This window comes from Cervus elaphus, chromosome 5 (assembly GCF_910594005.1).
Source record: "Cervus elaphus chromosome 5, mCerEla1.1, whole genome shotgun sequence".
Taxonomy (NCBI): domain Eukaryota; kingdom Metazoa; phylum Chordata; class Mammalia; order Artiodactyla; family Cervidae; genus Cervus; species Cervus elaphus.
The window spans coordinates 100,819,004-100,846,932 of record NC_057819.1 but is presented as its reverse complement, the minus strand read 5'-3'; the positions used below and the strand labels follow the sequence as shown (position 1 = coordinate 100,846,932).

Here is a 27,929-nt window from a genome sequence, read left to right as displayed (position 1 = left end):
TGTGAATTTGCCTATTTAGGTGCATCATGTAAGTGGAATCATATAATATTTGTCCTTGTGTGTCTGACTCATTTCATTTAGCATGATGTTTCCAAGGTTTATCTTCATTGTAGCATGTATCAGAATTTCATTCTTTTTTAAGGCTGCATAATTTTCTGCATACACCACATTTTGTGTGAACACTTGGGGTCTTTCCACCTTTTGGCAATTTTTAAATAATTGTGCTATGAACATTTGTGTACAAATATCTGTTAGTCCCTATCTGCAATTCTTTTGGGTGTTTACCTAGGAGTGGAATTGCTGGTAAACCATACGGTGAATCTCTGTTTAACTTTCTGAGGAATCACCTTACTGTTTCCCATGGCAGGTGCTCAGTTTTACATTCCAGCCAGCCATGAACCCAAGTTCTCATTTCTCCACACCCTTGCCAACACTTGTTGTTTTCTGTTGTATTTATTTTTTTAAATAGCTATCCCAGTGGATGCAAAGTGTTTCCTCTATTTTTGTAAACTATCCTCATTAGATTTTCATATCAAGGGTAGGCTGCCTTCTTCAGAGAATCTTTTCTTCTTTCTGTATGCTTTGGAACACTTTTTGCTTTACTCTGCATATTTGAGATGACTTATCAGAGGAGCCATCTGAGCCAGATACCACTTTTTAAGAGCTTGTTCTTTGAGGGCTTTCTCTGTTTCCTCACTGGTTATCAATATAAGCAGTTTCTCTGAGTCTTCTAGAACCTTCTGAGCTATTTTTATTTTCCTAGAAAACTGTGTGATATCGAGGATTCAGGGCTTTCTTTGTATAGATCAATGTCCTATGGATGTTTATCATTCCTAATATTGTCTCTTTTTTCTCTCTTGATTAGTTGCCCCGTGTGTGTAGTTTTTTTTTTTTTTTTTTTCTTCTTCTAAGAACAAGCGCTTGGATCCTTTCAGAGTTCCTCTGCTTCTCACTTTGGGAGTGTATTGCTCTGGGAAGCCAACTCTGAGAGTCCTTCCCTCTGGGGTCCCAGTGGGGCAGCTTGTGGTCATGATGGAGGGCTTGAGCTCTGGAGCCAGATGGTCTGAGTTCAAGTGCTCATTCTTCTACTTACTAACTATCTGACCTTGAATCGATATTTAACCTCTGTGCTTCAATTCCCCCATCTGTAGAATGGGGAGAAAAGAGTACCTACCTGACTCATTGGAAAAGACCCTGACTCTGGGAAAGATTGAGGGCAGAAGGAGAAGGAGGCAACAGAAGATGAGATGGTTGGATGACATCACCGACTCAATGGACATGAGTTTGAGCAAACTGTGGGAGATAGTGAAGGACAGAGAAGACTTGCGTGCCATGGTCCGTGGGGTCACAAAGAGTTGGACCCGACTTGGCAACTGAACAGCAACAACATAAGGCTAATATTAAAGACTGGAAGTTTGAAATTCCCTGAAGGTTTAATGGTTAAGACCCTGCATTTCCACTGCCGGGGTGGGTGGGAGGGGCATGGATGTGATCCCTGGTCAGGGAACTAAGGTCTCACAGGCCAAAGAGTGTGACCAAAAACAAACAAAACACCGAGAGTGAAGAGTTGACAGTTTTTAAATTTTTGGAAGAGTACCTGGCATGTAGCAAGCATCATAGAAGCACTTCTTAAATAAATCTAAACTCCCCTTCCATATGGGAGAAGCCTCGGTCCCCTGGTCCCCTCTCCATTCCACACACAGACTTTCTGCACTTTCTCACCACTTACACTGTCTCTTATTTTGCAGAACTGCCTCTTTGCAGAAAAACAACCAATTTACTTTCCATTCTGCTGCCTGAGACAACCATATCCTCCTCTTACGCACACCCCAGCCTCCCATGGAGAGCTCAGGTCAGTATGGTTGTGGGGAGAGGGGTCTGCAGGGTGGGGGAGGCCCCTTTTGAAGGTGAGAATGCCCCCAAGGCTGGCAGGGCCACCTCCACCCAGCCCGGCTGGGAGATCCCCACTCAGCTGCCCAAATGTGACAACATTGTTGAGAGATGGACATCCATGCACTTGTACAAGTCCCAGCTGCTGGCAGATCACTGAGCTGGACATTGGGAGTAATGATAGTAAAAGCCAGTATGTATTGCCAAATACTTGCATTTATTTAACAAAAATCTCCATGGCATTTACAATAAATCAAGTAGTAGAAAAAGCACCTGACAAATATTAACTTGTTGAGTCTTCACAAAGACCCCACAAGACAGATAGCATTATTGCCTTCATTTTACAGAATAGGAAAGTGACAGAGAACATGTAGATAGTATGTGGTCCAAACAGGATTTGAGATGGTGGCATCACTGACTCAATGAACATGAGTCTGAGCAAACTCTGGGAGATAGTGAAGGACAGGGAAGTCTTGTGTGCTGCAGTCCATGGGGCTGCAAGGAGTCGGACATGACTTAGCCACTAAACAACAACAGCAACCAGGATTTGAACCCAGCAATCTAGCTCCAGCATCCAGGCTGTGAATGACTTCACTGTGGGCTGCCTCATGCAAACATCAGAAGGATTCTGCGAAGTAGGGATATCAGTACAATTGTCCTCATCTTACTGAAAGAGAAATAGGCTCAGAGAGGTTAGGTAATTTGCTGGAAGCTACACAGCTGGTTGGTGGCAGAGCCAGGATTGGAACCTAGGCCTGGCTTATTCCAAGACCCAGACTCTTCTCCCTGCACCATCCTGGGATAACAAGCAGAGATGACCCTACCTCCAAGATGTATATCAACTAATGTTCGTCCAGCAAGTAAGAAACCACTCCTCCCCCGACCAGGCATAGACTCTACTGTCATTGAAGACCCCTGTCTCGGAGAATGGTAGGGGACACCCCGAGGCAGGCACAGCTACCAGTTTGTTATCACTCCTAAGACAAGCATCCTTTCCACACCCGGCTTACCCTCAAAGAGCTTCATCCAATCAGAAGACGCTTCAAACAATGACTCCTCCAATGAGAAGACGCTTCAACCAGTGAATCACCCAATGAGATGAAACTTCAACCAGTGAATCCCCCAATGAGATGAAACTTCAACCAGTGAATCCCCCAATGAGATGAAACTTCAACCAGTGAATCCCCCAATGAGAAGAAACTTCAACCAGTGAATCCCCCAATAAGAAGAAACTTCAACCAGTGAATCGCCCAATGAGAAGAAGCCTCACCAGTGAATCTTGGTGTCTCAGTATTCCTGGTTGTCTTTAACCAGCTGGGATTTGGGCTGGGAGGATAGGGGTAGGGGAGCACTGTGAAAGTCTCCTAAATATTTCAGAATCAACTTACTTTGCACTCATTTGAATTACAGTTAAGACCCACTGTGCTGTGTTTTAGGAAGAGAGGTGTACCGATAAACTTCCTTTGGATGTGAGCAATAGAAACCCATATGGTTCATTTAATTTTCAAAAATATAGCGGAGCATGGAAGGAACGACTGAAGCACCAGACAGCAGAAAAGACAAGGAACAGAGTGGATCTGCCACCAGGATAGGAAAAGGGAGGTTTTCTCCACTCCAGTCCATCATCCACACCAGGGTCACCCAGAGGGCGAGAGCCTGTTGGCCAACTTGGTTCTGTGCCACCTCAAGGCCAGTCTCACTGCGATTACAGTGAGTAAAGAAGTCTGCTGGGCAGGCAGGACCACCAGCATCCACTCTCAAAGATGTGACAGATGGTCCCCACCCTCCCAAAGTTCGGTGGGTGAGAGAAACATCCCCAAATTAGGATGCTTGTTTGGGAGCGTGGAAAGGGAGTTTTCTCATCATGACCAGGACTACAGTTGTCCTGGCTGGCTTCCCAAATTACAGTTGTTTTTTATATTGCCCCACCTTCCTACAGTCCTCAGAGTTCTCTCATCCTAGGGTCAAGACGAGGGGCTCCGGAAAAGGAAGATGTCTATTTTGAGGGCAAAAGAGCAGTGTTTCAAGGGCACCAAAGATATTGCTGTTTTGTCATTCCTGCAAACAGGAGCAAGATTGCAAACCTTTTTAGAGCCTTTATTCCACATGCAGGGAAGGTGGAGGTCAGGCACAGGATGGAAGAGGCGCATGAACTGTATTACTCCAGTCAATGGAGTGTCTGGGTGCTGAGTACATAAGTGTCAGTGAACAACTGAGGGGCTTCCTTGTGGTCCAGTGGTTAAGACTCCCGGCTTCCACTGCAGGGGACGCAGCTTTGATCCCTGACCTTCCTGACCCTGGGAGCTTCGTTCTGTGTTGCATCATGTGGGATCTTTTCTTGAGGCCCGCAAGCTCTGGATCTTGTGTGCTCAGTCGTCCCACAACATGTGGGTTCTTAGTTCCTCGACCAGGGATCAAACCCAGCTCCCTTGCATTGCAAGGTGGATTCTTAATTGCTGGACCACCAGGGAAGTTGCAACCTTCATTCTTAATTCAGGGATGATTGTCCTCTGTGAACTCTGAGCACCTTGTCATTTCACTCCTTCCCTTACAGATCAGTTATCAGATCTCCAGACTAAGACAGTAATTCTCATTAGAATTGGGTGAATTCTGTAATCCTACACATCAGAGTCTCCTGGGGAGCTATTTTTTAAAAATTGATTATTAGTCTCCACCCTCAGTATCTGATTGTTTTTGGTTTGGGGTCGGCTGTGCATTGGTAGTTTTGAAAGCTCTCCAGGTACTTCTGATGTGCAGCCAAGGCTGGGAACTAGGGGAAAGGACAACACCCAAGAGTACGTTGGGGAGAGATTTGATTGTCTAGGATCGCGGGGCAACAGAGAGCTGGCACTGCTGTCCTAGGTCAGCTCTGAATGGCCGGAAATTGAGGAGCAGACCCCAGACTAGGGGGTCCCGCCATGGTCAGCACCCTGTCAGCTTTTCTTCTCCTTTCCTTCCTCCCTATTGTCTCTTTAGCTGTGATAACATCTTCGCTGGTGGGCGAGCTGGGAACCTGTGTGTATGCGTGTGTGTGGTTTGTCTCTCCACTTTCTTTTCTATTTATTTAACTTTTTAATTTTTTGGCCATGCTGCATGGTACTCGGGATCTTAGTTCCCCAACCAAGGTTCGAACCCAAGGGTCGACCAAGGGTCAAGCCCCCTGCAGTGGAAGCTTGGATTCTTAACCACTGGACCACCAGGGAGATTCCATGGGAAATTTTTTTCAGGCAACTTCATCAGGGGCATTTATTTGTGCATTCAAACCCCAGGCACACAAAAGTAGACACATGCCCAAAGTCTCACCTGGGTACATCCTCTTCTCTTTCCCCAGTGAAGAGGTGAATGGTCACACATAAGATGACAGCTTTAAAGGAAGATTGGCAAAACAGAAAGCTCTGCTTCAGCTGCTCTGTGACCTTGCAAAAATTGCCTCTCCCCTCTGAGCCTCATTTCCTCATCTGTGAAATGGGAAGAGAGTTAGCTCCAGGGTCCCTCTGGGTCTGGCCTTCTGCAGTTGGGGAGGTGACGGGGGCAAGAGTCAGGTCTGTCCCTCTAGATTGCTCAAAACAGGGAGATTAGTATTTGTTCTGTCAAACTCACAGGTCTCTGCCCAGAACCCAATGAGATAACACACCAGAGAACACTTTGTATGTTCCTGAGTCAGAGAACAGTAGCTGCTATAACAAATGACCCCAGTGTCTGTGGATCAACACAACAAATGCTTATTTCTCACTTGTGTGGCTACTCAATACGGGTTACAGTCTTTCAGGGACTGAGATTTCTTTCCCCTTAGGGACCATCATCATTTCTTCCAAGCTCATGGAGGACAGGGCAGAGGGTTTTATGGCCACACCTGAAAATGCCGCATACCACGCCCACCACATGCCATTGGCCAGAAATGGCATGGCCAGTCACATAGCCCCCATCGAGCCACCACAAGAGAGTCTGGGAAATGTAGTCTTCTCATCTAGCCGTGACAAAAATAAAATTGGTTTAACATGTACCATTTCTTGCTACATCTACACAAGACTTTCTACGTGTCTACCTTTCAAGTGCTATTTAAATGTTAGGTATGAATAGTAATCTGGATACCTGATAGTTATATCCTACTCCTGAGTGGAGGGGAGGATAAGGAATGTTGTTTATTTAGTGGCTGTCCTGGATCAAGAATGATGTCAGAGGGAGTCCTGTGGTGGTTCAGTGGTTAAGACTCTGTGCTTCCAACGCAGAAATGCAGGGGGCATGGGTTCAATCCCCGATTGGGGGACTAAGATCCCTTATACTGTGTGGTAGGGCCAAAAAAAGAGAAAGAAGAATGATGACCCTGAGATATTTGAGACATGAGAAATACTTTCGTGGGCTTAATCAAATCCAGTCCAGCTTCCAGCTCTAGTTTTCCGAGGTCAGGACAGATTCCTGTGTCATTCACTTGGGGCACCACCCCCAGCTCTTTGGGATCCTGTGAGAAGCCCAGAGGTCACACAGTCTGGATGATGGAAACATCTGTGGGTCTTCAGTCCATGGTGGCTGCAGCCCCCAGAACAGTCAGGTCAGGCTTGCGTGGTCCAAGAGGAGACAAGGGGCTCCTCTGGGGACTTCCCTGCGCCCTGGCCAAGGTGGCCCAGGAGACCACACCAGTGGCTCTCAGATGCACAGAGTTTAGTGCGTAGCTCCACCCATCTGAGATCTCTGCCACCACCCATTAGCCTTGTCCCAGCCAGCCCTGGTCTTCCTCCTTCCTGGGGTCCCCACAATCCTCGTGCCCTCACAGTCTCGGAGAATCTGACCTCCTACCCTCAAATTACCACCTTCTCTCTCTCTCTTTTTTTTTTAATTGGAGAATAATTGCTTTACAGTGGTGTGTTAGCTTCTTCTGTACAGCATGAATCAGATGCAAGTATACATAACATCCCCCTTGCTCTTAAGTCTCCCTCCCACCGCTCCCCCCCATCCCACCCCTCTAGGTCATCACAGAGTACCAAGTTGAGCTCCCTGTATTATATAGTAGATTCTCACTAGCTATCTGTTTTGAAACATGGTAGTGTACAATTCAAAACGACACATGTACCCCAGTGTTCACGGCAGCATTATTTACGATAGCCAGGACAGGGAAGCAACCTAGACATCCATCAACAGATTAATGGATACAACAATTGTGGTACATATATACAGTAGAATATTACTCAGCCATTAAAAGGAATGAAATTGGGTTATTTGCAATGATGTGGATGAACCTAGTAAACTCTGTTATATGGAGTGAAGTAAGTCAGAAAGAGAAAAACAAGTATCATATATTAACACATATATATGGAAGCTAGAAGAATGGTACTGATGAGCCTATTGGCAGGGCGGGAATAGAGACATAAAGGTAGAGAATGGACTTGTGGACCCAGTGGGCGGAAGGAGAGGATGGGTCGAATTGAGAGAGTAGCATTAACGTCTACATGCCAGTCTTCTCTTTAAGAAAAAGCAGCAGCCTTCAACCCATCCCTCTGAGACAATCCAGCTTGATTGTCTCAATCAGACAGCCAGAGATCTCAAGGTCAAGGGGCTGAGGAAAGGATGTAAGTAAAGGAAACAAGGAGAGTCACCACTCTGAAGCCCTGGAGGAGCCATGCCCTGTCTCAGGAGGGCAGCTGCTCCCCAGCCCCTGTCATTGGCACCTGGGAAAAGAATGCATGCCCAGTGTTGACAGCCTTTCCAGAGATGCCAGGAATTCAAGCTTTTATGCAAAATCTCCTCATTTGTGAATGTTGGCAGCTAGTTCCATTTTTTTCCCCCAAAGACACTCTGCAAGCCTAAACAAGACATGTCTGCAAACCAGATGTGGACCAAAGCCTGAGTTTGTTCTGGCTGCCCAGACTTTCGAAAACAGGGTTTATTTAGGGGTTTTCTCCCCAGGCTACTGGCAGAGTTTGTTTTTTTTTTAAACTTCTCTATTTTTCTCTGAAACATAAAAACATAACTCCCTGTGCAAAACAGCAGGGGAACCTAGGGCTCCAAAGACAAAGGTTTGGCTACCCTTTTAATGAGTGAGGAAAACACAGTTATTAATATCACAGTTTTAAGTCTCTTGTGTGGTCCAAGTTGGGGTGGCGGGGAGAAGGAAGAAAGAAGAAATAGAACGTAGCATATTTTTAAAATAATACACCCTGTGCTCAGTCGCTTCAGTCATGTCTGACTCTTTGGGACCCCCACGCCTCCTCCATGGACCTCCCTCCACCAGGCTCCATGGAATTTCCCAGGCAAGACTACTGGAGTGGATTGCCATTGCCTTCTCCAAGGGATCTTCCCGACCCGGGGTTCAAACCATGGTCTCTTGCATTGCGGGCAGATTCTTTACCACTGAGCCACCGTGGGAAGCTTAACTCACCCTGCATGAACTCATTCATCTTCATGCCAGGTGGAACTAGGTAGATGCAAGGACGGCTTGGGACGAGCCTTCTTGCCAGGCGAAATAATTTCCTTGCCAGTTTGGGGAGAGGCTGCACTGCCCAGCAGGGTGGCCAGGTGGGCTAATGTGGACTGGAACACCTGCCCACTTCCTACTCAGAGCCCAAAGGAGACTCAGACCTGGACCTGCCCTGGGCAGGGGGGCGAATGAGAGGCCAGAGGAAAGTGAGAGTATCAGAGATGCTTGGCAGCCCCAGACTTGCAAGGGTCCATGCCAGAGTCATGGAAGAGTGGGTCCATGACCATGAGAGCATCGGGTGCCTTGACCTAAACAAACTCTGACTCCTGGGCAGCAACCTGCTGGTTTTTTAGATTTGTCCTCTCTATCTACCCTGGTGGCTCAGATGGCAAAGAGTCCGCCATCAGTGTGGGAGACCTGGGTTTGATCCCTCGGTCAGGAAGATGCCCTGAAGCAGGGCATGGCTACCCACTCCAGTATGCTTGCCTGGAGAATTCCACAGACAGAGGAGCTTGGTGGGCTTCATACAGTCCATGAGGTCTCCAAGAATCGGACACAACTGAGCCCCTAACACTTTCACTTTCACACCTTCGTCCTACCTACTTCCAAAGGAAACTGAGGAGATTAAAATAAATGTTTGTAAAGCAGGAGCACCCCAAAAGGAGCAAAGGAAAGAAATCTCCATCTCTTGAGATGAGCAGGTTTTTGAGGCAGGGCCTCCACGTGGCTGTTAGTTTCCTGACAGCTCAGGCAAAAGCGGAACCTGTGGGGCGTGTGGTTTGTACTGACAACCAGAGACTGCACCCCTGTCTGTAGAGACAGCCCCTCGGTTGGAGCTGATTACGAAGGGGAATTGATGGCACAGGGGGTGTCTGCCATACTTGCTGTGTTGGTCCCGGTCCTCTAAGAAGCAGACAGGGGAGACAAGATTGGACACGCCAGGCTTCATGTGGGGAAACGCCTGTGGGACAGAAAACGGACAGGGAGCCGGTGAGGGCTGGAGGAGCAAGTGCTCAGACTGTGCGGCAAGCCCAACTCTGAAAGAAGGAGAAAGGGAGGAAGGGCTAGGTGGAAATGTACTAGTCTGACCACAGGCTGGGGAACCCCTGACTCAGAGTCAACCGTCCACAAAGCTTCCTGAGGACGAGCTGGCTTTAGAAGCCCTGCTGCTCTCCGTATTGGCTGGAAAGTGACGGATTTCACAGCCCAACAGCCCCAAGCTCCTGGATCCCTTAAACTCCTTGTAGTGGGAGATGAGTTAGGTGCATTTTCGCAGCTACCACGCTTTCCAAAGCTCAGTTACCATCTCCAGAGTTTTGCCATGTCAGCACACTGCTGTTAAAGGAAAAAACAATTATCTTGACACTTGTTAAAATTCTAACGGGGGCTTCCCTGGTGGCTCAGTGGTAAAGAATCCACCTGCCAGTGCAGGAGACTGGGGTTCGATTTCTGCTCTGGGAAGATCCCACGTGCCAAGGAGCAACCATGCTCAAGCGTCGCAGCTACTGAGCCTGCGCTCTGGAGCCCTTGAGTCCGCAGCTTCTGAGTCTGCACGCCGCAAGTACTGAAGCCGCATACCCTAGAGCCCATGCTCTGCAATCAGAGAGTAGTCCCCTGGTCGCCACAACTGGAGAAAAGCCCACAGCAACAACGAAGGCCCAGCACAGCCAAAATTAAATAAATAAATAAAATTATATATGTATTTTTTAAAAAACCCTAAGGAAGACTTTATTCAAGATGGTTGCAGTAGAGGAGGGGGATGAGGTTCAGCTCTGAATAAGGCAAAGACAGAAGGGGATTTGCAGTCAACACAGAGGGAGGGATCGGTGGGTGGCAAACTACTAAGAAAGGATCTGAGGGCTGGAGGATTCTCAGTAAAAGGTCCTAACAGGACTCTTGCTGGAGGCAGGTTGAGGAGTTACCCATCAAAGGTGGGGAATAGAGAACTTGATCATTGAGCCGGGGATTCTTGAATGACTGGCAGCAGGATGCTAAAACTGGGCTGGGAGACCAGGGACAGGACAGGGGCTGTGCTTAGAGCCTAGTGGAGAACAAGGCTTCGAGGATCCCGAGTTTGGTCAGGGAGAGAGTCTTTGTCATATCCTGCCATTTATCTCATGTGTTTCTTTAAGTTGACTTTAAATTTTAGCTTCTTCATACTAGTTGAGGAACTAGTTACATAATTTTTCTATATATTAAAATCAGTGTAGAATTACTCAGATTTGGGGATCACCTGAAAAGTGTCTTATGGGACTTCCCTGGCAGTCCAGTGGTTAGCGCTCTGCACTTCCACTGCAGGGGACATAGATTTGATCCCTGGTAAGGGAACTAAGATCCCTCATGCCTTGTGGTACAACCAAAAAGAAACAAATGGGATTGTCCCACATATCTCTGGCAGTAAATATACCTCACCCTGAGATACTCTGGTTGTACAAAGAACACAGACATGCCAATCAAAAGGCTGTTTTCCAGCCCTGGCCAGGATGCAGGCTGCCAGCTCTAAGTTGATTGCTTCTGGGCTCCTTTTGAGGCTCGAAGAAGAGGCTAAAGACATTCTCAGGGAAAGAGGAGGTGGGGAGGGGAGGGTAAGGCTGGGGCAGCTGAGCCTCAGAGCTCCCAGCCTGAAAGCCTCCCCGCCCCCGCCCCCTCCACCCCCCACCCCAGATGTGGAGCTGGATCTCCAGCGGAGCGTGCAGGCTGTGCTCCGAGAGCTCAGCGCCCAGGCCCCCGCCTTGCAGAGCAACCGAGGTAAGAACCAGCAGGCATCCTCCGTGCGCTCTGTTGGCTCCCCTCCTACCCCGTCATCACCTCAGCCAGCTCTGCCCATGCGTTCTCGGGAAAGGGCCCCGACCCGGAGCTCAAAGGATGAGGGGGGCTTCCAGCCCTTGGCCCCCACCCTGCTGGAAGTCCCTAGGGCCTGAATGACCCAGATGCCTTCTCTGCCCGCTGGCTCACCCTCTCAGAGACCATGGCAGAGCCCATCGGGGGTCTGTCGTCCTCTTTCTTAACCACCTTCTCCAACTCCCCTTGCAAATAAGATTCCCCTGGCACTCCAGGCCTGCAGGACTCCCCGGCACGTGGCTGAGCTCCAGAAGCCACATGCACACACCTGTCCCCACTAGCACCCCACCTCTGTCCTTTCTGCCCTGGGAATTCACCGCCCACTGGGGTGAAGATCAGAGTTCCCCCACATGTGAGAAGCCCACCCACGGGCTCAGAGCCTGGCACCCAAGGCGGTGGGGGGCAGGGTCAGACCTCGGGCTCTGGGGCTCCAGGTCTCAGGGTCCTGCCCAGCACCGCGCCCACTCTCTCCTGGCCCAGGCATGTGGAGGTGGTCCCTGCACAAGAAGGTTGAGCGGGATCCTGGGAAGAGCCCGGCGCTGGTCCGCATCCTGCTCAGAGAGTTGGAGAAGGTGGGTTCTCACTCAGAGTTGGGGAAGGTGGGTTCTTACTCAGAGAGAGGGTGGGTTCTCGCTCAGAGAGCTGGAGAAGGTAGGTTTTCGGGCTTCCGGGAGGGGATGAGAGGAAGAAGGGCCATGTCTGCCCATCAGCCCCTTGTTCCCCGCACTCCGGTCTTTTGGTTTCTACCATATTTCTCCCTCTCCTGTACTTTCCCGTGAGCAATAGTAGCTGCACATTGATTCCCTCTGTTTGACCTGAGTTAACATCTTTCAGAAAGAATCTCCAGAACACCACCATAAATGGAAAACCCATGTCACTCGACAGAAACAAAAAGCTCCTGTAAACATAAATGCATAACTGCTAAGAATTGTCAAAGTTATAATTATCCTTCTCACCACCCAGTGCTCTACCTCCGGGAAACGCTGTGTTCAAGGGGGCCTCCAGGTTGGGACTCGCCTGTCCTTTGCTGCCAGCTGCTGCCCCTCCCCCATGGAGGGCCCTCTTCCCCTCCCCCCACACCTGGGCTCCTGCCCCTGTGCACCCTCCCCGCCCCCACTGCTCTTCTTCTGCCAGGGCAGGCTCCGGCCCCTTTCCCACACCCCTTGGCCTGGTGGGACACTGCCTTCCACCCCCTCTCCCACTGGGACGAGGAGAGTCCCCCATAACCTCCGGCCCCCCTCCACGCCCTGCTCTCTCTCCTGTCTTCCAGGCAGAAAGTGAGGATGCCCGCCACATCATCATTCCCTTGCTGCACACTCTAATGTACGTGCTCACTAAGGTGAGCTGGGGCTGAGGGTCTGGGTGGTCGTGGTGACCCGCAAGTGACTGGGCTAGACACCCAGGAGACACCGGGTCTCTGCCTGGCAAGCCTGGAAGAACTCTAGTTCCTCCCTTAGCCCTGTCCTTGCCCTGAGACACAAAGAGATGAAACTGGGGAGGTGGGGGGCAGGGGGTAAAGGTGCATCCGCAACAGAGCAGAAGGGTTGGGAGGAGAGTTGATTTAAATGCTGGAGGAACAGGATGGGGATGAATTTCCATCTTGATAATGACGAGAATGGAGTGTCTTGCACGCGTGCATACTAAGTTGCTTCAGTCGTGTCCGACTCTTTGCAACCCCATGGACTGTAGCCCACCAGGCTCCTCTGGTCCATGGGATTCTCCAGGCAAGAACACCTGCGTGGATTGTCATGCCCTCCTCCAGGGGATCTTCCCAACCCAAGGACTGAACCCATGTCTTTTATAGCTCCTGCATTGGCAGGTGGATTCTTTATCACTAGTGCCACCTGGGAAAGCTGAATGGGGAGGGGAGGAGTCTTAGAGATGATGGGAGAAGAAGCTAAAGGTGTAGACTTGGGAGGGAAGTGTGAGCCCAGGACTGGGTCTTCTCCCATCCCATCAGCCCACCCCAGCCAGGGCCCTTTGTGACCCAGGGCTCTGGCCACCCTGACCCCTCCCTCTCACCCAGGCCACGGGCATCACAGAAGAGCTCCACCGGAGAACCTACACCTTTTGCACGAGGTTGCTGACCCTGCCCGCCCCCTACTGCACGATCGCCCTGGACTGCGCCATCAGGCTGAAAACGGAGACAGCCGTCCCAGGTGAGAGCACTCCCAGCTCCACCTGAGGTCTCGCCTTCCTCTCAGGATTCCAGGCAGCTCGAAAGCTCCAGCAGCTTCTGGGAAAGTGGGGAACAGGGGCCAGAGACTCGGGGACTGGTTGGCTGAAGCAGTTGCTCTGCAGGGACGCTGTACCAGAGGCTGGTCATTGCCGAGCAGAACCTGACGAGCGAGCTGTACCCCTACCGGGAGAGGTGAGTGGCCCCAGCCAGCGTGCTACTGCCGGGAGGACGAGCCAGGAGGCTGGACGGAGAGGAGCCCCAGCAGAGCTTCTCATTTGTCCAGCCATGGGGGACGTCCTCTGGGGGGAAGGGGCGTCCTCCAGGGGGGGTGGGGTGTGTCCTTCCCTGGAGGTCCCGGAGAGCAGTCAGGTCTTTCTTCTTGGGCTGGATTCAGAGCTCCCCCGCTCACATGCAGAACGTGGATGGAGCCCTGGGCCACGCTCCGGCTCCGTGGCTCCGCCTCCAGCCTGCCGGTGGCTGTGATGTAGCATCAGGCAGCCGGAGGTGGCTCCAGAATTTCAGTAGTTTGGGCCACAATCACACCATGAGGTCTGGGCTGTGTGTGTAGCCCCTTTTAATAAGATTGAGGACACATCTGTTGGTCGTGCTGGAGAGAGGAGCGGATGGGGTTGGGGGTGGGGCAGGGGGTGCAGAGCCTCCTCCCCGCGGGTACCTCTGCTGACCTGGTACTGTAAAGGGCAGCCTGAGGCTCAGTGTTGATGGAGATGTGGGGAGTGGAAGGCACCCAGAGGACCTGGCATCAGAGAGCCTGGGTGACAGCTGGGTACGGAGGAGAGAGCGGGAGGATTGAGTACGGAGGAAAGGGTGGGTGAGGCTGGTTTTCTGGTGTGATGAAGGTGGTGAGCGACGGGGCTCACTTAGGGTTCAGAGCTCCAGTTTCGGTGAGAAGGATGTAGGGTCCCTCCTGGAGGATATCGGGGTCACTGGGGCATGACGCTGAGACGGAGAGCAACATTTCTGTTGGAATTTCCCTAGACAGGAGACTAGAGGTCCCCAGAGGGACCAGGTGCCCCCACAAAGGACTGCGCCTGCTCTTCTTTGCCACAGTCCCCACCACTCCCTGTTATCCCCCCGCAGACCTTTGAACTCGAAGCTCCTATTATTGGAGGAAGTAAATAACTTGGGGGGGGGAGGTCTGCAAGGCTCTGAGGGTGCCCCTCCAGTGGCCCTCCTCCCCATGGTCATCCTCATCAGCCCCCGGTCCCCCCACCTCTGCCCTCAGAGTGTTCCTCTTCGTGGATCCTGAGCTGGTGTCTCCCTCCGTGTGCAGTGCCCTGCTGCTGGAGATCGAGGCGGCCCAGGGGCAGCAGACACCGGAGGCCTGCATGCGCCACGTGGTCTCCCACGCCCTGCAGGCGGCTCTGGGGGAGGCCTGCCACGCAGGCGCACTGCAGAGGAAGCTGCTGGTAAGATCACTGCCCTGCTCACCCACATCCGTTCTCCTCTGTCCCGACCACCTTTTCCCCCTTAAGCCAAAAATAAATACACATTCACTAAAGAAAATTTGGGGGGAAAATGCAGATGAGCCAAGAAAGAAAATAAAAATCACTCATACCCCTCTACTCAGTCATGTTAGCAATTAACATTTGGTATATTTCATGAATAATAACGATGGTGGCCATCATAAAAAACATGGTTTTTGTTCTCAAAAAATATTTATGTATTCATTTGGCTGCATCGGGTCTCAGTTGCAGCACACAGGATCTTTTAGTCGGGGCATGTGGGATCTAGTTCCCTGACCAGGGATGGAACCCAGGCCCCCTGCTTTGGGAGCAAAAGAGTCTTAGCCACTGGCCCACCAAAGGAATCTCAGAACCAGTTTTTTGAACATCTCTTGGGTTCCAGGTACCATGTTAGACATTTTACATGTATCACCTTAAAATAGCACGACACTGTGAAATGGATGTACTTATCAAAACAAAGGCGCAGAGAAGCCAATCGCCTACCTGCAATGACACAGATAAGAAGTGGCTATGCCTGGATGTGAACCCAGGTCTATCTGACTTCAAGCCTGTGTTTGGCTGCCTTCCAGCTCCACCCCTCCCACATCCTTTTTAACACTGACATATGCTATATGGAAATATTTTCCTTGGAAACCTATGCTCCTAATGAGGAAGAGAATTCTCTCTCGTGAACATGCTGTCATTCCTTTAACTAGTTTAACTAGTCCCTTGTTCCTCTTGTGGGCATTTAGTTTGTTTCCTAGCTTTCCTTTCTGACTCCACCTCTCTGATAGCTCAGTTGGTAAAGAATCCTCCTGCAATGCAGGAGACCCAAGTTCGATTCCTGGGTCGGGAAGATCCCCTGGAGAAGGGCAAAGGCTACCCACTGCAGTATTCTTGGGCTTCCCTTGTGGCTCAGTTGGTAAAGAATCCACCTGTAATGGGGGAGACCTGGGTTCGATCCCTGGGTTGGGAAGATCTGCTGGAGAAGGAAAAGGCTACCCACTCCAGTATTCTGACCTGGAGAATTCCATGGGATCCCAAAGAGTCAGACATGACTGAGCCACTTTCACTTTTCATTAGCTTTTCTCTCTGACTCAGCCTCAGCCCCTATCCACAGCCAAGACCATAGCCTGTAGAGAGGTTCTCTGGCCAGGGTGGCCCCAGGTGCTGGATTTCGTGGGCAGGGGAGGATGCCAGAAGGGCCGGTCGGAGTCTGCGCTGGCTGGGGCAACGTGCCAGCCCTGGGGAAGGTGGGTTGGCAGGTGGCTCTGTGGTGCGGCGCTGCCGCTGCAGGAGAGGCCGGCTCCAGAAGAGGGGTTGCCCTCGAGGGGTCCGCGATCCACTGCTTGTCCTGCCCCAGGAAGTGGGTGTCTGTTCTTTCTTTGCCCATCAAAAGACACTGGAGGCATTACTCTTTCTCCTCTTGTTTTCCATCTGGGATTCTCCGTATCCTGAGCCCTACATCTTGGATCCTTCCTTTGATGGGTGTCTTTTGTGTACTACTGTTCAGTTCAGCCGCTCAGTCATGTCTGACTTTTTGCAAACCCATGGGCTGCAGCACTCCAGGCTTCCCTGTCCATCACCAACTCCCGAAGCTTGCTCAAACTCCTGTCCATCGAGTCGGTGATGCCATCCAATCATCTCATCCTCTGTCGTCCCCTTCTCCTCCTGTCTTCATTCTTTCCCAGTATCAGGGTCTTTTCCAAGAAGTCAGCTCTTCACATCAGATGGCCAAAGTATTGGAGCTTCAGCTTCAACATCAGTCCTTCCAATGAGTAATCAGTGTCGATTTGCTTCAGGATTGACTGGTTTGATATCCTTGCAGTCCAAGGGACTCCCAAGAGTCTTTTCCAACACCATAGTTCAAAAGTATCCATTCTTCAGCACTCAGCTTTCTTTATGGTTCAACTCTCATGTCCATACATGATTACTGGAAAAACCATAGCTTTGACTCGACAGACCTTTATTGGTAAAGTAATGTCTTTGCTTCTTAGTATGCTGTCTAGGTCAGTCATAGCTTTTCTTCCAAGGAGCAAGCATCTTTTAATTTAGTAGCTGCAGTCACCATCTGCAGTGATTTTGGAGACCCCAAAAATAAAGTCTGACACTGTTTCCATTGTTTTCCCATCTATTTCCCATGAAGTGATGGGATCAGATGCCATGATCTTAGTTTTCTGAATATTGAGTTTTAAGCCAACTTTTTCACTGTCCTCTTTCACTTTCATCAAGAGGCTCTTCAGTTCTTCACTTTCTGCCATAAGGGTGGTGTCATCTGCATATCTGAGGTTATTGATATTTCTCCCGGCAATCTTGATTCCAGCTTGTGCTTCATCCAGCCTGGCATTTCTCATGATGTATTCTGCATATAAGTTAAATAAGCAGGGTGACAATATACAGCCTTGACGTACTCCTTTCCCAATTTGGAACTAGTCTGTTGTTCCATGTCCGGTTCTAACTGTTGCTTCTTGACCTGCATACAGATTTCTCAGGAGGCAGGTAAGGTGGTCTGGGATTCCCATCTCTTCAAGAATTCTCCACAGTTTGTCATGATCCATGCAGTCAAAGGCTTTAGCGTAATCAATGAAGGAGAAGTAGATATTTTTGTGGGATTCTCTTTCTTTTTCTATGATCCAATGGCTGTTGGCAATTTGATCTCTGGTTCCTCTGCCTTTTCTAAATTCAGCTTGAACATCTGGAAGTTCTTGGTTCATGTACTGTTGAAACCAGGCTTGGAGAATTTTCAGCATTACTTCGCTAGCATGTGAGATGAGTTCAGTTGTGTGGTAGTTTGAGTATTCTTTGGCATTGCCTTTCTTTGGGATTGGAATGAAAACTGACCTTTTCCAGTCCTGTGGCCACTGCTGAGTTTTCCAAATTTGCTGGCATATTGAGTGCAGCACTTTAACAGCATCATCTTTTAGGATTTGAAATAAACCTTAAACTCTGTCGGTTGTTTTCTGTCATACCTTTTCCCTAAAAGCACCATCCACACCATTCCTTTGTGGTTGCCCACCTGCTTGGACCCACTGAGAGTTCTTGACTCACGCCTCCTACCTCACCATCCTGGACATCTCTCTTTCCATAACAGTCCTTTTGGGGGTTCACTGCACACAGCCACATGATGGAGGAAAGTCCCCCCAACTTGTACCTAAGCCCCAGGCTGGTTTTCTTTATTTATTTAGCTGTGCTTGATTTTAGCTGTGGCATGTGGGATCTACTTCCCTGACCAGAGATTGAACCCGGACCACCTGCATTGGGAGCGGGGAGCCTTAGCCACTAGACCACCAGGAAAGTCTCCCCAGGCTGGTTTTAGCACAAATACCTAAGGCCCCCAATGTGGGCTGCTGTCCTCTCTCCCTGCACTTGGCCGTGGCTCTTGGGGAGAGGGGAGGGGCACTCTGACCAGCCTTCCTGACCAGAGTTTGTCACCTGACCCGGCAGTCCCCCCGGCCACCTGCGGCTCTGCAGATGGTTTCTGGCCACCAAACAGGCCATGGTCAAGTCGCCATTTTGACACAACAACGTCAGATACGTCAGTGTTGCAGGAAGCGGGATCCCTTCCAGGGTCCAAGAGTGGACTCCTGTCCAACGCTGGGAAATGAGTAGTCCAAGGAGACACACATGCTTACCCAGCAAGAGACTCTTGGGCAGGCACCCAGGTGGAGAGCGGTAGGTCAAGGGAACCCGGGAGGACTGCTCTGCCGCGTGGTGAGGGGGTTAGTTTCGGGATTGTCTCTGGCCAGTCAGCTTGCTTGGCCCATAGTCTGACTCAGGGTCCTTCCTGGTGGCACACCCATCTCTCAGCCAAGATGGACCCCAGTGCAAAGGATTCTGGGAGGTTGGTTGTTTCCACCCTGTTTTGGCCTCTCCTGAATTCTCTCGGATAGTTTTATTGGGACCTCCTGCTGTGAGACCACTCTCATCCTGCCTGGCCAAGGCAGGTTGTTTCAGCCCATGGTTCCCTAACATAAGAACATTGGTTTTTGTTTCTCAGTGATGGCAGGCAATAGAGCATTTCAGGCCTCACTCCATCCCTGAATCAGATGCACCTGGGGTTCAGGGGTAATCGGCTTAGGAGTGAGGGTGGGCAGAGTTTGAGGGCATCGGGATGTGGAAGGATTGGGAGGTGCCCGGTCAAGAATGGGGTGGGGTTCAGAGCTGGACTTAATGGGTGCCTGCACTATTTTGCTACAGAAAAAGTAAGCTGAAAATGAAAGCTGTATTTTTTTTAAGCACAGTCAGCCTGTTATGCCCTCTTCCTCACTTTATCTGAGTGTCCATTTTAGGAAATAGAGAATGGGGGGAGGGGCCAAAGAAGTGCCAAGAGAGACACAGGGACTGCATCATCTATCTGAAGTGAGAGACCCTAAAAAGCTTGGAGTTAAGGGGTCCTCAAGGGTCCCCTGGCACCCCCTGCCCATTCTGGATGCACCCAGACTGAGGCCTGGCCTGGGGCGGCCCACTCCCTGAGACCCCAGCCTCCTTACCTGGAATTCTGCTCCTAAGGAAGCTGTAGGGATCCCATGTCCAGTCATATCTGCCGGCTGGAGGACAAGTGGGGCCTGGGAGAGGTGGCTCAGCCAGCCACGGTCTGGTGGCTAGGCCATATCTGGCCAGCAGACCACATCCTGTCTGCAGAGGGCCTGGTCCAACCCTCAGGTAGGGAGTGGGGGAAGTAGACTGGTCTCCCCGCATGTCCACAGAATCAGCTGACAAGGCCTCGAGGCTTGAAGATCAGCTTGGGACAACAGTCTGTCTCTCTGCACACTGCACTGTGTTCTGCCTACCGGAGATGGGTGTCCATGTGGGGCTGCCCCGTGGCAGGTATCCACAAGGCTCGATCCTTCACTTCCTTTAAGCCTTTACTCAGAAATCACCGTTCACTGAGGCTCCTCTGGTCACACTATCTAAAACTTTAGCCCCTCCCCCAAATTTCACATCCACTCCCTGTTTTATTCTCTTTTCATTACTGTTACTCATCATACTGTACATTTCACTAATCTTTTTTATTATTTCCCCACCCCCACTCATGCACACATACAAAGAGATGCACTATAATGTAAGCTGGGCTTCCCGGGTGGCTCAGATGGTAAAGAATAAGCCTGCAATGTAGGAGACCCAGGTTCAATCCCTGGGTTGAGAGGATCCCCTAGAGAAGAAAATGGCAGCCCACTCCAGTCTTGCCTGGAGAATTCCATGGACAGAAGAGCCTGGCAGGCTACACAGTCCATGGGGTCACAAAGAGTTGGACACGACCAACAGACTAACACTTTCACTATAAGCTTTCACTTTCAACATAAGCTACATGGAGACAGGAATTTTTTAAATATTTGTTTGGCTGTACCGGGTCTTAGTTGCCACAAATGGGATCTAGTTCTCTGACCAGGGATCGAACCCAGGCCTGCCGTATTGAGAGCTTGGAGTCTTAGCCACTGGACCACCAGGGAAGTCCCCAAGACAGGAATTTTTGTCTGTTTTGTTTACTGCTGTACCCTGGCACTTAGAACAGTGCCTGGCACCTAGTGGGTACTTGGTAAATATTTAATTAATTCACTTATAATCAATTTGTAAGATGAAGCAACAAGATGAGATTGTCCCCAAGGTCCCTTCCAGCTCTGATTCCGTGTCTCTGTCATCACTTGTGTTCATTCAGTTGATTATTCAGTAGGTGTTTATTGGAGCCCTCAATAGTCAGAAAGACCCTCTCTCCCTTAGCCCAGGAAGTTAAGACTTTGCTCAGCAGACCCTAGCACAGAAGAGAAAGCAAGTCCTGCAGTGCCCACCTGTGTCACTTCTTTGGGTCCTGCATCCTCAGTGATGAGCTGGGAATAGTTGGGGAGTAGGGAGTAGGGACACAGCCTGAGAATGGTGATCCAGGGTGGTTGTCAGATCAGGGTGGCAAGACTGTGTCCCTGGAGACGAAGCCTGCAGTGCTGAAGAGCGTGGTGCCACTCTTTGAAAGAGGAAGGGACTCTTTCAAAACCTATTTCTATTAAGGGGAAAGGCTCTGGTGCTTTACCCTTAGCCTTTTTTTTTTTAAGAATTTTTTTTGATGTGGGCCATTTTTATAAAGTCTTCATTTAATTTGTTACACTATTGCTTTTATTTTATGTTCTGGTTTTCTGGCCCCAAGGCATGTGGAATCATAGCTCCCCAACCAGAGATGGAACCCCCACCGCCTGCTTTGGAAGGCGAAGCCTTAACCACTGGACTGCCAGGGAAATCCTACCCTTCACCTCTTTAGCACTCACTAATCTACCTTTTTCAAAAGAGAAAGCAAGCTTCCAGCTCTGAAGCCTTGGCAGCCCATAGTACCTGGCTAGAATTTAATAACAGAACTTTGTGATCATTCCCTGGTGGCTCAGATGGTAAAGAGTGCTTGCAATGCAGGAGAGCCGGGTTCGACCCCTGGTTCAGGAAGATCCCCTGGAGAAGGGAATGGCAACCCAATCCGTGGTTTTTGCTTGAAGAATCCAATGGACAGAGGAGCCTGGTGGGCTACAGTCCATGCGACCATAGGGCCACAAACAGTCAGACATAACAGAGCGCCTAAACTTGTGATCACTATATTCAGCTTACTTATTTCCTATTTATGAGAAGTGACTGTAGCATTTTTACTTAAAGCAGCAATATGAAGTTTCCTTTTGAAATAATTTTGAACCAAAAAAAAAAGTACACCGATTTAAAGAAAAGTAATGATTATAGGTGGTATGTCAAGACAGTATAGGAGTGACATGTTTAGGAAATATGCAGCAAATAATGTATTGAGCACCTCCTGTGCCAGCAGATGTCATAGGGATTGGGGATGCAGCTGTAAACGAAACAGACAAAACTGCCACCTTCCTGGAGTTTACATCCTAGTGGTGGCAGAACATGATCCAGATGCTTGGTGACATTCCGAGGAGGGTGGGCGTCAGTGTCATCCCTGCCCCTCTGGGTTCCCGGTAGCCAGCCATCCCCTCACAACAGGAAGTGAGGGGCCGAGGAGACCACCCCAGCTGCAGGAAGCATCAGGCAACAGCGGGTTCCTGGATGTGGGGAGCAGAAGCTTTCCTGGGGAAGCCCCTGCTGGTGTCCGGGGCAGAGGGGAGGTGCCACCGGGCTGTCGGTGCACCTGTGGACTGGGCGGAGCAGGAGTGGGTGAGTGCTGGGCCAAGGCTTAAGCTCCGATGCTCTTTCTCGGCAGGCCAGCTCCCGCCCCGCCTTGGAGCGCTATTTCCACGCCGTGGTGACAGCCGTGGAGCAGATGGCCAGAGAGCCAAGCCCTAGCCGAGAGGGCCACCTGGAGAGGCTGGAGGAGATTTACTGCTCGCTGCTGGGGCCGGCGGCGACCGCCAGGGGGCGCTGCGGCGGTAAGCGGCAGGCGCGGTGGGCTGCTATCCGGGCACCTGCAGGGGGCGCCAGAGAGCAACTCTAAACCAGCCCGGAGTCGGCCAGTGTGGCTGAAGCGGGGGTGGGACACACAGCAACTCCCAGGAGCCTAGGGCCTGAGGATGCTCAAGAACTTGAAGGTCTTGGGTTAATATGAAGGTGGGTAATTTGGGCATGATAACAGCTGACACCTACTTGGCACATCCCTACACCCCATTTGCTGTTCTCAGCAATTTACATAGGTTAAATCAATTAATCCTCACAATAAACTACTTATGAAATAGAAGGCATTATCCCCATTTTACAGACGAGAAAACTGTGTTAGAAAGAGGCTATAAATCTTGCCCAAGGTCACCCACCTCCTAAGTAGCAGAGTTGAGATTCAAACACAGGCTGTCTGGTTCTTAGGTATGTGGTGTTAGTTGCTCAGTCGTGTCTGACTCTTTGCAACCCCTTGGACTGTAACCCACCAGGCTCCTCTGTCTATGAAATTCTCCAGGCAGGAATACTGAAGTGGGTAGTCATTCCCTTCTCCAGGGGATCTTCATGACCCGGGGATCAAACCCAGGTCTCCTGCATTACAGGCAAATTTTTTTTACCATCTGAGCCACCAGGGAAACCCATCAGTATTTTATAATAACCAATGTGCTTCCCATGCGGGGGTCACAGGTTCAATTCCTGGTCAGGGTACTAAAACCCCGCATACCTCTCGGTGCAGCAAAAAAAAAAAATAAGTATTCTATAGTGCTTCTGATTACCACATGGGCCAAACCCTGGAGCAAACCTGGCTTTGCTTTTCTTGGGTACCACTTGCTAACTCAGCAGTAACTCTGCATGGGCAGGACAAGACCTGTCTGAACTGCGCCCACCACCTCTGCCATATCCAGACGCCTGCTTCCCACCCAGACTTGCCCAGCACATCTTACTGACCAGCGAGCATCCCCGTTGACCCGTTGCTTCTAGGGGGCAGCATGAGACAGTGGTTATGGGCACCACGTCACGGGTAAAAGCATGGACTCTGAAGCCAGATTGCCTGGATTTAAATTCTGGCTCTGCCCCTTCCTGTGTGACCTCAGGCCACTTACTTAACCTCTCTGTGCCCCTGCCTCCTCCTCTGTAGTGAAGATACTATTCCCTGTGACCCTGGGTCGCTGGTAGGACCTGGTGAGATGATAAGCAAGTTAAGAACAGTAGTAAGTGTTCCGTGACTGGGGGTTGCTCTCCCCTGAGGAAGCCTGCAGCCTCGTTCTGGAGGGAGCCATGCTCTGGGGAAGTTAAACCCTAAGGCTGCCCATTAGGTGTGCCCGGTGTGCAGCCAATAAGGTCTGGGGAGGGAATGACTCCCAGGGCTGGAGTGTCAAGAAGATTCTGGAAGGAGGAGTGGGGATCAGCTGGCCCTGGTCTCATCCCTGGATGCAGGCTTCCCACTGCACTTAGTTCCTGGCCGTGAGTCTGTAACCTCCCCTATAGGAGCAAACGTTAATGGAGCGTCTACTGCGCCCAAGCTCCTAGAGAAGGCCCTGCGAAATCCAGAGGCCTCTCCCCATGGTCTGCTCATGGACAGTGGGAAGGGCAGCGTGGTGGCAGCGGAGCTGGGGGTGGGACCGCAGTGGGAGGGACCAACAGCGGGGGGAAAAGGTTGGGAAGGATAAAGTGGGCTGGCTTGAGAAGGGTCCTACGGTTCCAGCTAGGAGGTTTGCAGGAAGCAGGAGCTGCTAGGCGTGCTTGGGTCATGAGGGGACCAGCAGTGTTAGCTCCAATGAGCTGATGGTGGCAGAGAGGCAGGGGAACTCAGCAAGGCCAGACGGGAGAGGGAGAGGGGCTCTGCCATTTCCTCTGGGCCCCCGGACAGGAGCTGGGGGCGGGGGAGGGGCAGAAAAGACTCCCACAACCCTCTCCTCCATGGTCTCCGCAGCCTGCTCCTTCCTTCAGGTGACCCCCTCCAGGACCGGCCGCTGAGTGTCCCTCTGCCCAGCCCCCGCATCACCTTCCACCTGTGGACCGACGAGGAGCAGCTCTGTAAGTGCCTTGGACCTCCCTGGGGAGCGGGCTGGAAACAATGCGGGATATGCGCGTATGTGCGTGTGTGTGCATCTGTGTGTTTATGTGTACGTCTCTCGGTGTGCGTGCAGGTGTCTTTGTGTGTCTGTGTGTCCATTGTGTGTGTGTCTGTCTCTGTGTACACCTGTCATGTATGTGTCTATATGTATGTTTATGCGCATGTGTGCCTGTGGGTATCTTTGTCTGTGTGCCTCTGTGCATGTGTCTGTGTGATCGCTGAGTGTCTGCTTGTGCATCTGTTGTGTGTGCCTGTGTGCACCTTTGTATGTCTGTTTGCGTGTGTGTGTGTGTGTATCTGTTGTGTCTGTCTGTGAGTGTGCTCCTTGTCCCTTGAGTTGTCTGCAGCATCCGAAAAGCATTTTCTCTGTGTCAGGGCAGCCCTGTGCGTTAGCCTCTGGTCACGTGTGTCCAGAAAGCGCCACATACCATGTTGATGCCCACAGACGGTGCATGCCCCTAAGAAGGAGGCAGGCACCAGAGCTGTGGTTCCCGGCGCAGGAGGGGGCCCGCACTTCCCCTCCGTGCTGGGGTCGGTCCCCAGTCCCCCACCCCAGCCCCTGCTCTTCTCAAGGCAGGGGGAAGTCAGAGGGCCAGGTTGTGGTGGGAGGTGCCAGACTGGTGAAGCGAGTTCCAGGTCCACACAACCTTTCATGTGCTGGGTCCCCCTAGACGGGCTCGGTGCGCTCGGGCCCTCAGTTCCTCATGAGCAACAAAATGAAAGGCAACTGGAAAAGCCTGGAGGTCTCTCCAGGAGCTGATGCTCTGTTGTCTGTGTCCCGGGGGAAGCTGCAGGGGAGTGGGAGCACGGGAGGGTGCTCGTGAGCCCATGGGGAAGAGGGCTCCAGAGTCCAGAGGCAGTGAGTGAGGCTGATGTCTTTGTGGCAGGACTTCTCAGCGCCTTTTAAGCTGATGTCTTTGCAGCAGGACTTCTCAGCACCATTTAAGCTGATGTCTTTGCAGCAGGACTTCTCAGCGCCTTTTAAGCTGATGTCTTTGCAGCAGGACTTCTCAGCGCCTTTTAAGCTGATGTCTTTGCAGCAGGACTTCTCAGCGCCTTTTAAGCTGATGTCTTTGCAGCAGGACTTCTCAGCGCCTTTTAAGCTGATGTCTTTGCAGCAGGACTTCTCAGCGCCTTTTAAGCTGATGTCTTTGCAGCAGGACTTCTCAGCGCCTCTAGGATGTTTACTTGTGGTCTGAGTATGTGCGGTTCTCAGTCTCTCTTTGCCACATAACCTCTGTTCCTCCTCAAAGCATCTCATGGGGCTTCTGTTCAGCTAACAAGTGTGTGGGAAACATGGAACCACCAGCCTCGCTGGGTGAGGCCCAGCCAGCCTGGTGTCCCCTCTCCACCCTGACGGTCCCCTTGGTCTCACATCCCAGGGAAGGAACTGGTGCTCTTCCTGCGCCCGCAAACCCAGCTGCGCCTCAGTGCAGACCTGGAGGCCTTGGATCTTCAGGGCCTCCTGCCAGACTGGGAGTTGGCCTGGGCGTCCATGCTGTCCACTGACAGCGGCATCGAGCGGGACCTTCCTCCGGGGGCCGACGAGCTGCTGGCCCCTGGCAGCCCCGAGGCAGAGCGAGCCGGGCTGCAGCGCAAAGGGGGCATCAAGAAGCGGGTGTGGCCCGCAGACATCGTGATGCCCAGCAGCTGGGATGGGCCCCCAGGGCTGCACCGCAGGACGGGCAGACCCAGCGGGGACGGGGAGCTGCTGCCCGGCGTCTCCCGGCTGCACACAGCGCGGGTGCTGGTGCTGGGGGATGACAGGATGCTGGGGCGCCTGGCCCGGGCCTACCACAACCTCAGGTAGGGCCTCAAGGGGCGGCTGGGGACAGTTGGGACACAGGTGGGCCTGGCCTGGGCTGCTGAAGGATGGAGAAGTGGGCTGGGGGAGGCCAAGACCAGGATGGAATGGGGGGCGGTGGTACCCTGTGTTCCCCCCAAACCCCACACCCGGCCACCGTGGAGCACCATGCTCCCTGCTTTACTGCACCCATTCTACAGATGAGAAAGCAGAGGCTCAGAGTGAGCAGGCCAATTGCCCAGAGTCGAAAAGATAGGTAACAGAGCCAGGGGGTGGAACCAAGTCTGTGGGAAGCCCAAACCCTGCTCACGCCTGCGCTCTGCTCCCCCTGCCAGGAAGCGAGAAACCCAGAGGTTCTGCCTCACCCCCCGACTCAGCCTGCAGCTCTACTACATCCCCCTGGTGGCTCCCCAGGTGCTGGGCTGGGGGGAGTGGGGAGAGGGGGGACCCAGGGGAAGGGGTGGAGGGCAGGGCTGGGGGTGAGCCCTGGGGAAGGGGTCGAGGGTGTCAGGAGCAGGAACTGGGGTCAGTCTTCCTTAGGATGTGGAGCTGGGGGAGACCTGGAGGTTTCTGTCCCAGAAGCCACAGGCATGGGTCCTGGGGGTGGCAGAGATGCCTTTTCACTGTGGCAGCCTGCTCATGACCCCACACCCCATGGCTGATTTCCTTTTGCTTGTCTGATGGAATCAGTGGCAAGCTGATGCTTAAACAGGAGGGCCTCGCTCTCTTAAACACACACACATACACTCCTACCTCTTCCAAGGGGAGACGAAGCTGCACTGGCAATATTTCCTTTCTGTTTCCCCCTCTGCTTCTGATTGGGGAGCCTTAAATTCAAGACGCTGCTTGTCTGTCCCCTTTAAGGCTAATGACCACTCTTTAGCGTCCCTGGCAGGCGTCCTCGGGAAAGGGGGTTCCAGCTTCACCTCAGGTGTGAGACCTGTCTTCACGTGGTGCAGAAATCCAGGCCCCAAGAGCTTGAATAATTTGACCCATTCCCAAAGCTAGTTTGTCTCAGACTGGTACCTGGGGGCCCGCTCCCCCCACCCCCCACCGAGCAGGAAGAAAGTGCCAGAATGGGCCTGACCCGTCCACCCCGACCCCTTGTTCACAGACATCTGCAGCATCCAGGCATTCGGAGCTGGGAGAGTTGGCCGCGTTCCTGGGCCGCATGGACCCGTGGTATGAGAGCATCGTCAACACCCTGTGCCCCACCATCCACAAGCTGGCAGAGATGGTAGGGGGGTGAGGGTGGGAGGTAGCGGGGGGCGTTTTCTTGAATTTTGACCCCAAGAGTCAGCCCCAAGGGGCCCCACAAGGGATAAGGCAGAAGAGGGGCCCTAAGGAGCTAGTGGCTAGAATTTATTACGTACCAGGTACCTTCCTGTTTGGACAGGACCACTGTGTGGAGAGGACAAGGGAAACATTCTTTATTCTTTATTAATGTGTGTGGGCCAATGATATGCTTCTCATTGGAAACTTGTGAGTTTGCTGGGCTGCTTTGCAATGGTTGCAACAGTTCCTGAGCACAGCTCCATGCCAGGCACTGTTCTAAGCACTCCCGCCCGCAGCCCTACCAGCTGGGCACGCGTGCTGTTGTCACCATATCCCCATTTTACAGATCAGGCAGCTGAGGCACAAAGAGATTAGGTCTCTTGCCCAGAGTAACAGGATGAGTCCCACTCGGAATAAGGCAGCTTCATTCCAAAGCATGTTCTCTGAGCCAAAAGCCATTGTGCAGTCCCCAGGCCCAGGCAATGGTGAGGACAGGCAGGGAAGTGGCTCATCTTTCACCGATTTGAAAGGCCTTCTGCTGTCATATGTGCTACAGACATTTTTTTCCCAGCTTTTCTCATTTCAGTCTTGTCAGAAGTGGGGTTTGTTTCAACCTACAGAATTTCAAATGC

General features: G+C 51.6%; 1 protein-coding gene across 3 annotated transcripts in view; it reads left to right on the top strand.

Annotated features, from left to right (window-relative positions):
- The window catches only part of PIK3R6 (phosphoinositide-3-kinase regulatory subunit 6), a 47,057-nt gene that overhangs the window by 8,146 nt on the left and 10,982 nt on the right, over nucleotides 1–27,929 (top strand). For 2 of the 3 annotated variants that reach the window (XM_043903814.1, XM_043903816.1), the window contains exons 2-13: nucleotides 1,749–1,852; nucleotides 10,967–11,050; nucleotides 11,624–11,715; nucleotides 12,414–12,482; nucleotides 13,170–13,302; nucleotides 13,445–13,514; nucleotides 14,566–14,749; nucleotides 21,975–22,140; nucleotides 24,092–24,178; nucleotides 25,601–26,024; nucleotides 26,358–26,436; nucleotides 27,137–27,259. In XM_043903814.1, the coding sequence (XP_043759749.1) occupies nucleotides 1,840–1,852; nucleotides 10,967–11,050; nucleotides 11,624–11,715; nucleotides 12,414–12,482; nucleotides 13,170–13,302; nucleotides 13,445–13,514; nucleotides 14,566–14,749; nucleotides 21,975–22,140; nucleotides 24,092–24,178; nucleotides 25,601–26,024; nucleotides 26,358–26,436; nucleotides 27,137–27,259 (1,524 nt within the window). In that variant the 5' untranslated portion in view covers nucleotides 1,749–1,839. The remainder of the gene's footprint in view (nucleotides 1–1,748; nucleotides 1,853–10,966; nucleotides 11,051–11,623; nucleotides 11,716–12,413; nucleotides 12,483–13,169; nucleotides 13,303–13,444; nucleotides 13,515–14,565; nucleotides 14,750–21,974; nucleotides 22,141–24,091; nucleotides 24,179–25,600; nucleotides 26,025–26,357; nucleotides 26,437–27,136; nucleotides 27,260–27,929) is intronic. The other variant, XM_043903815.1, reaches the window with a different exon arrangement.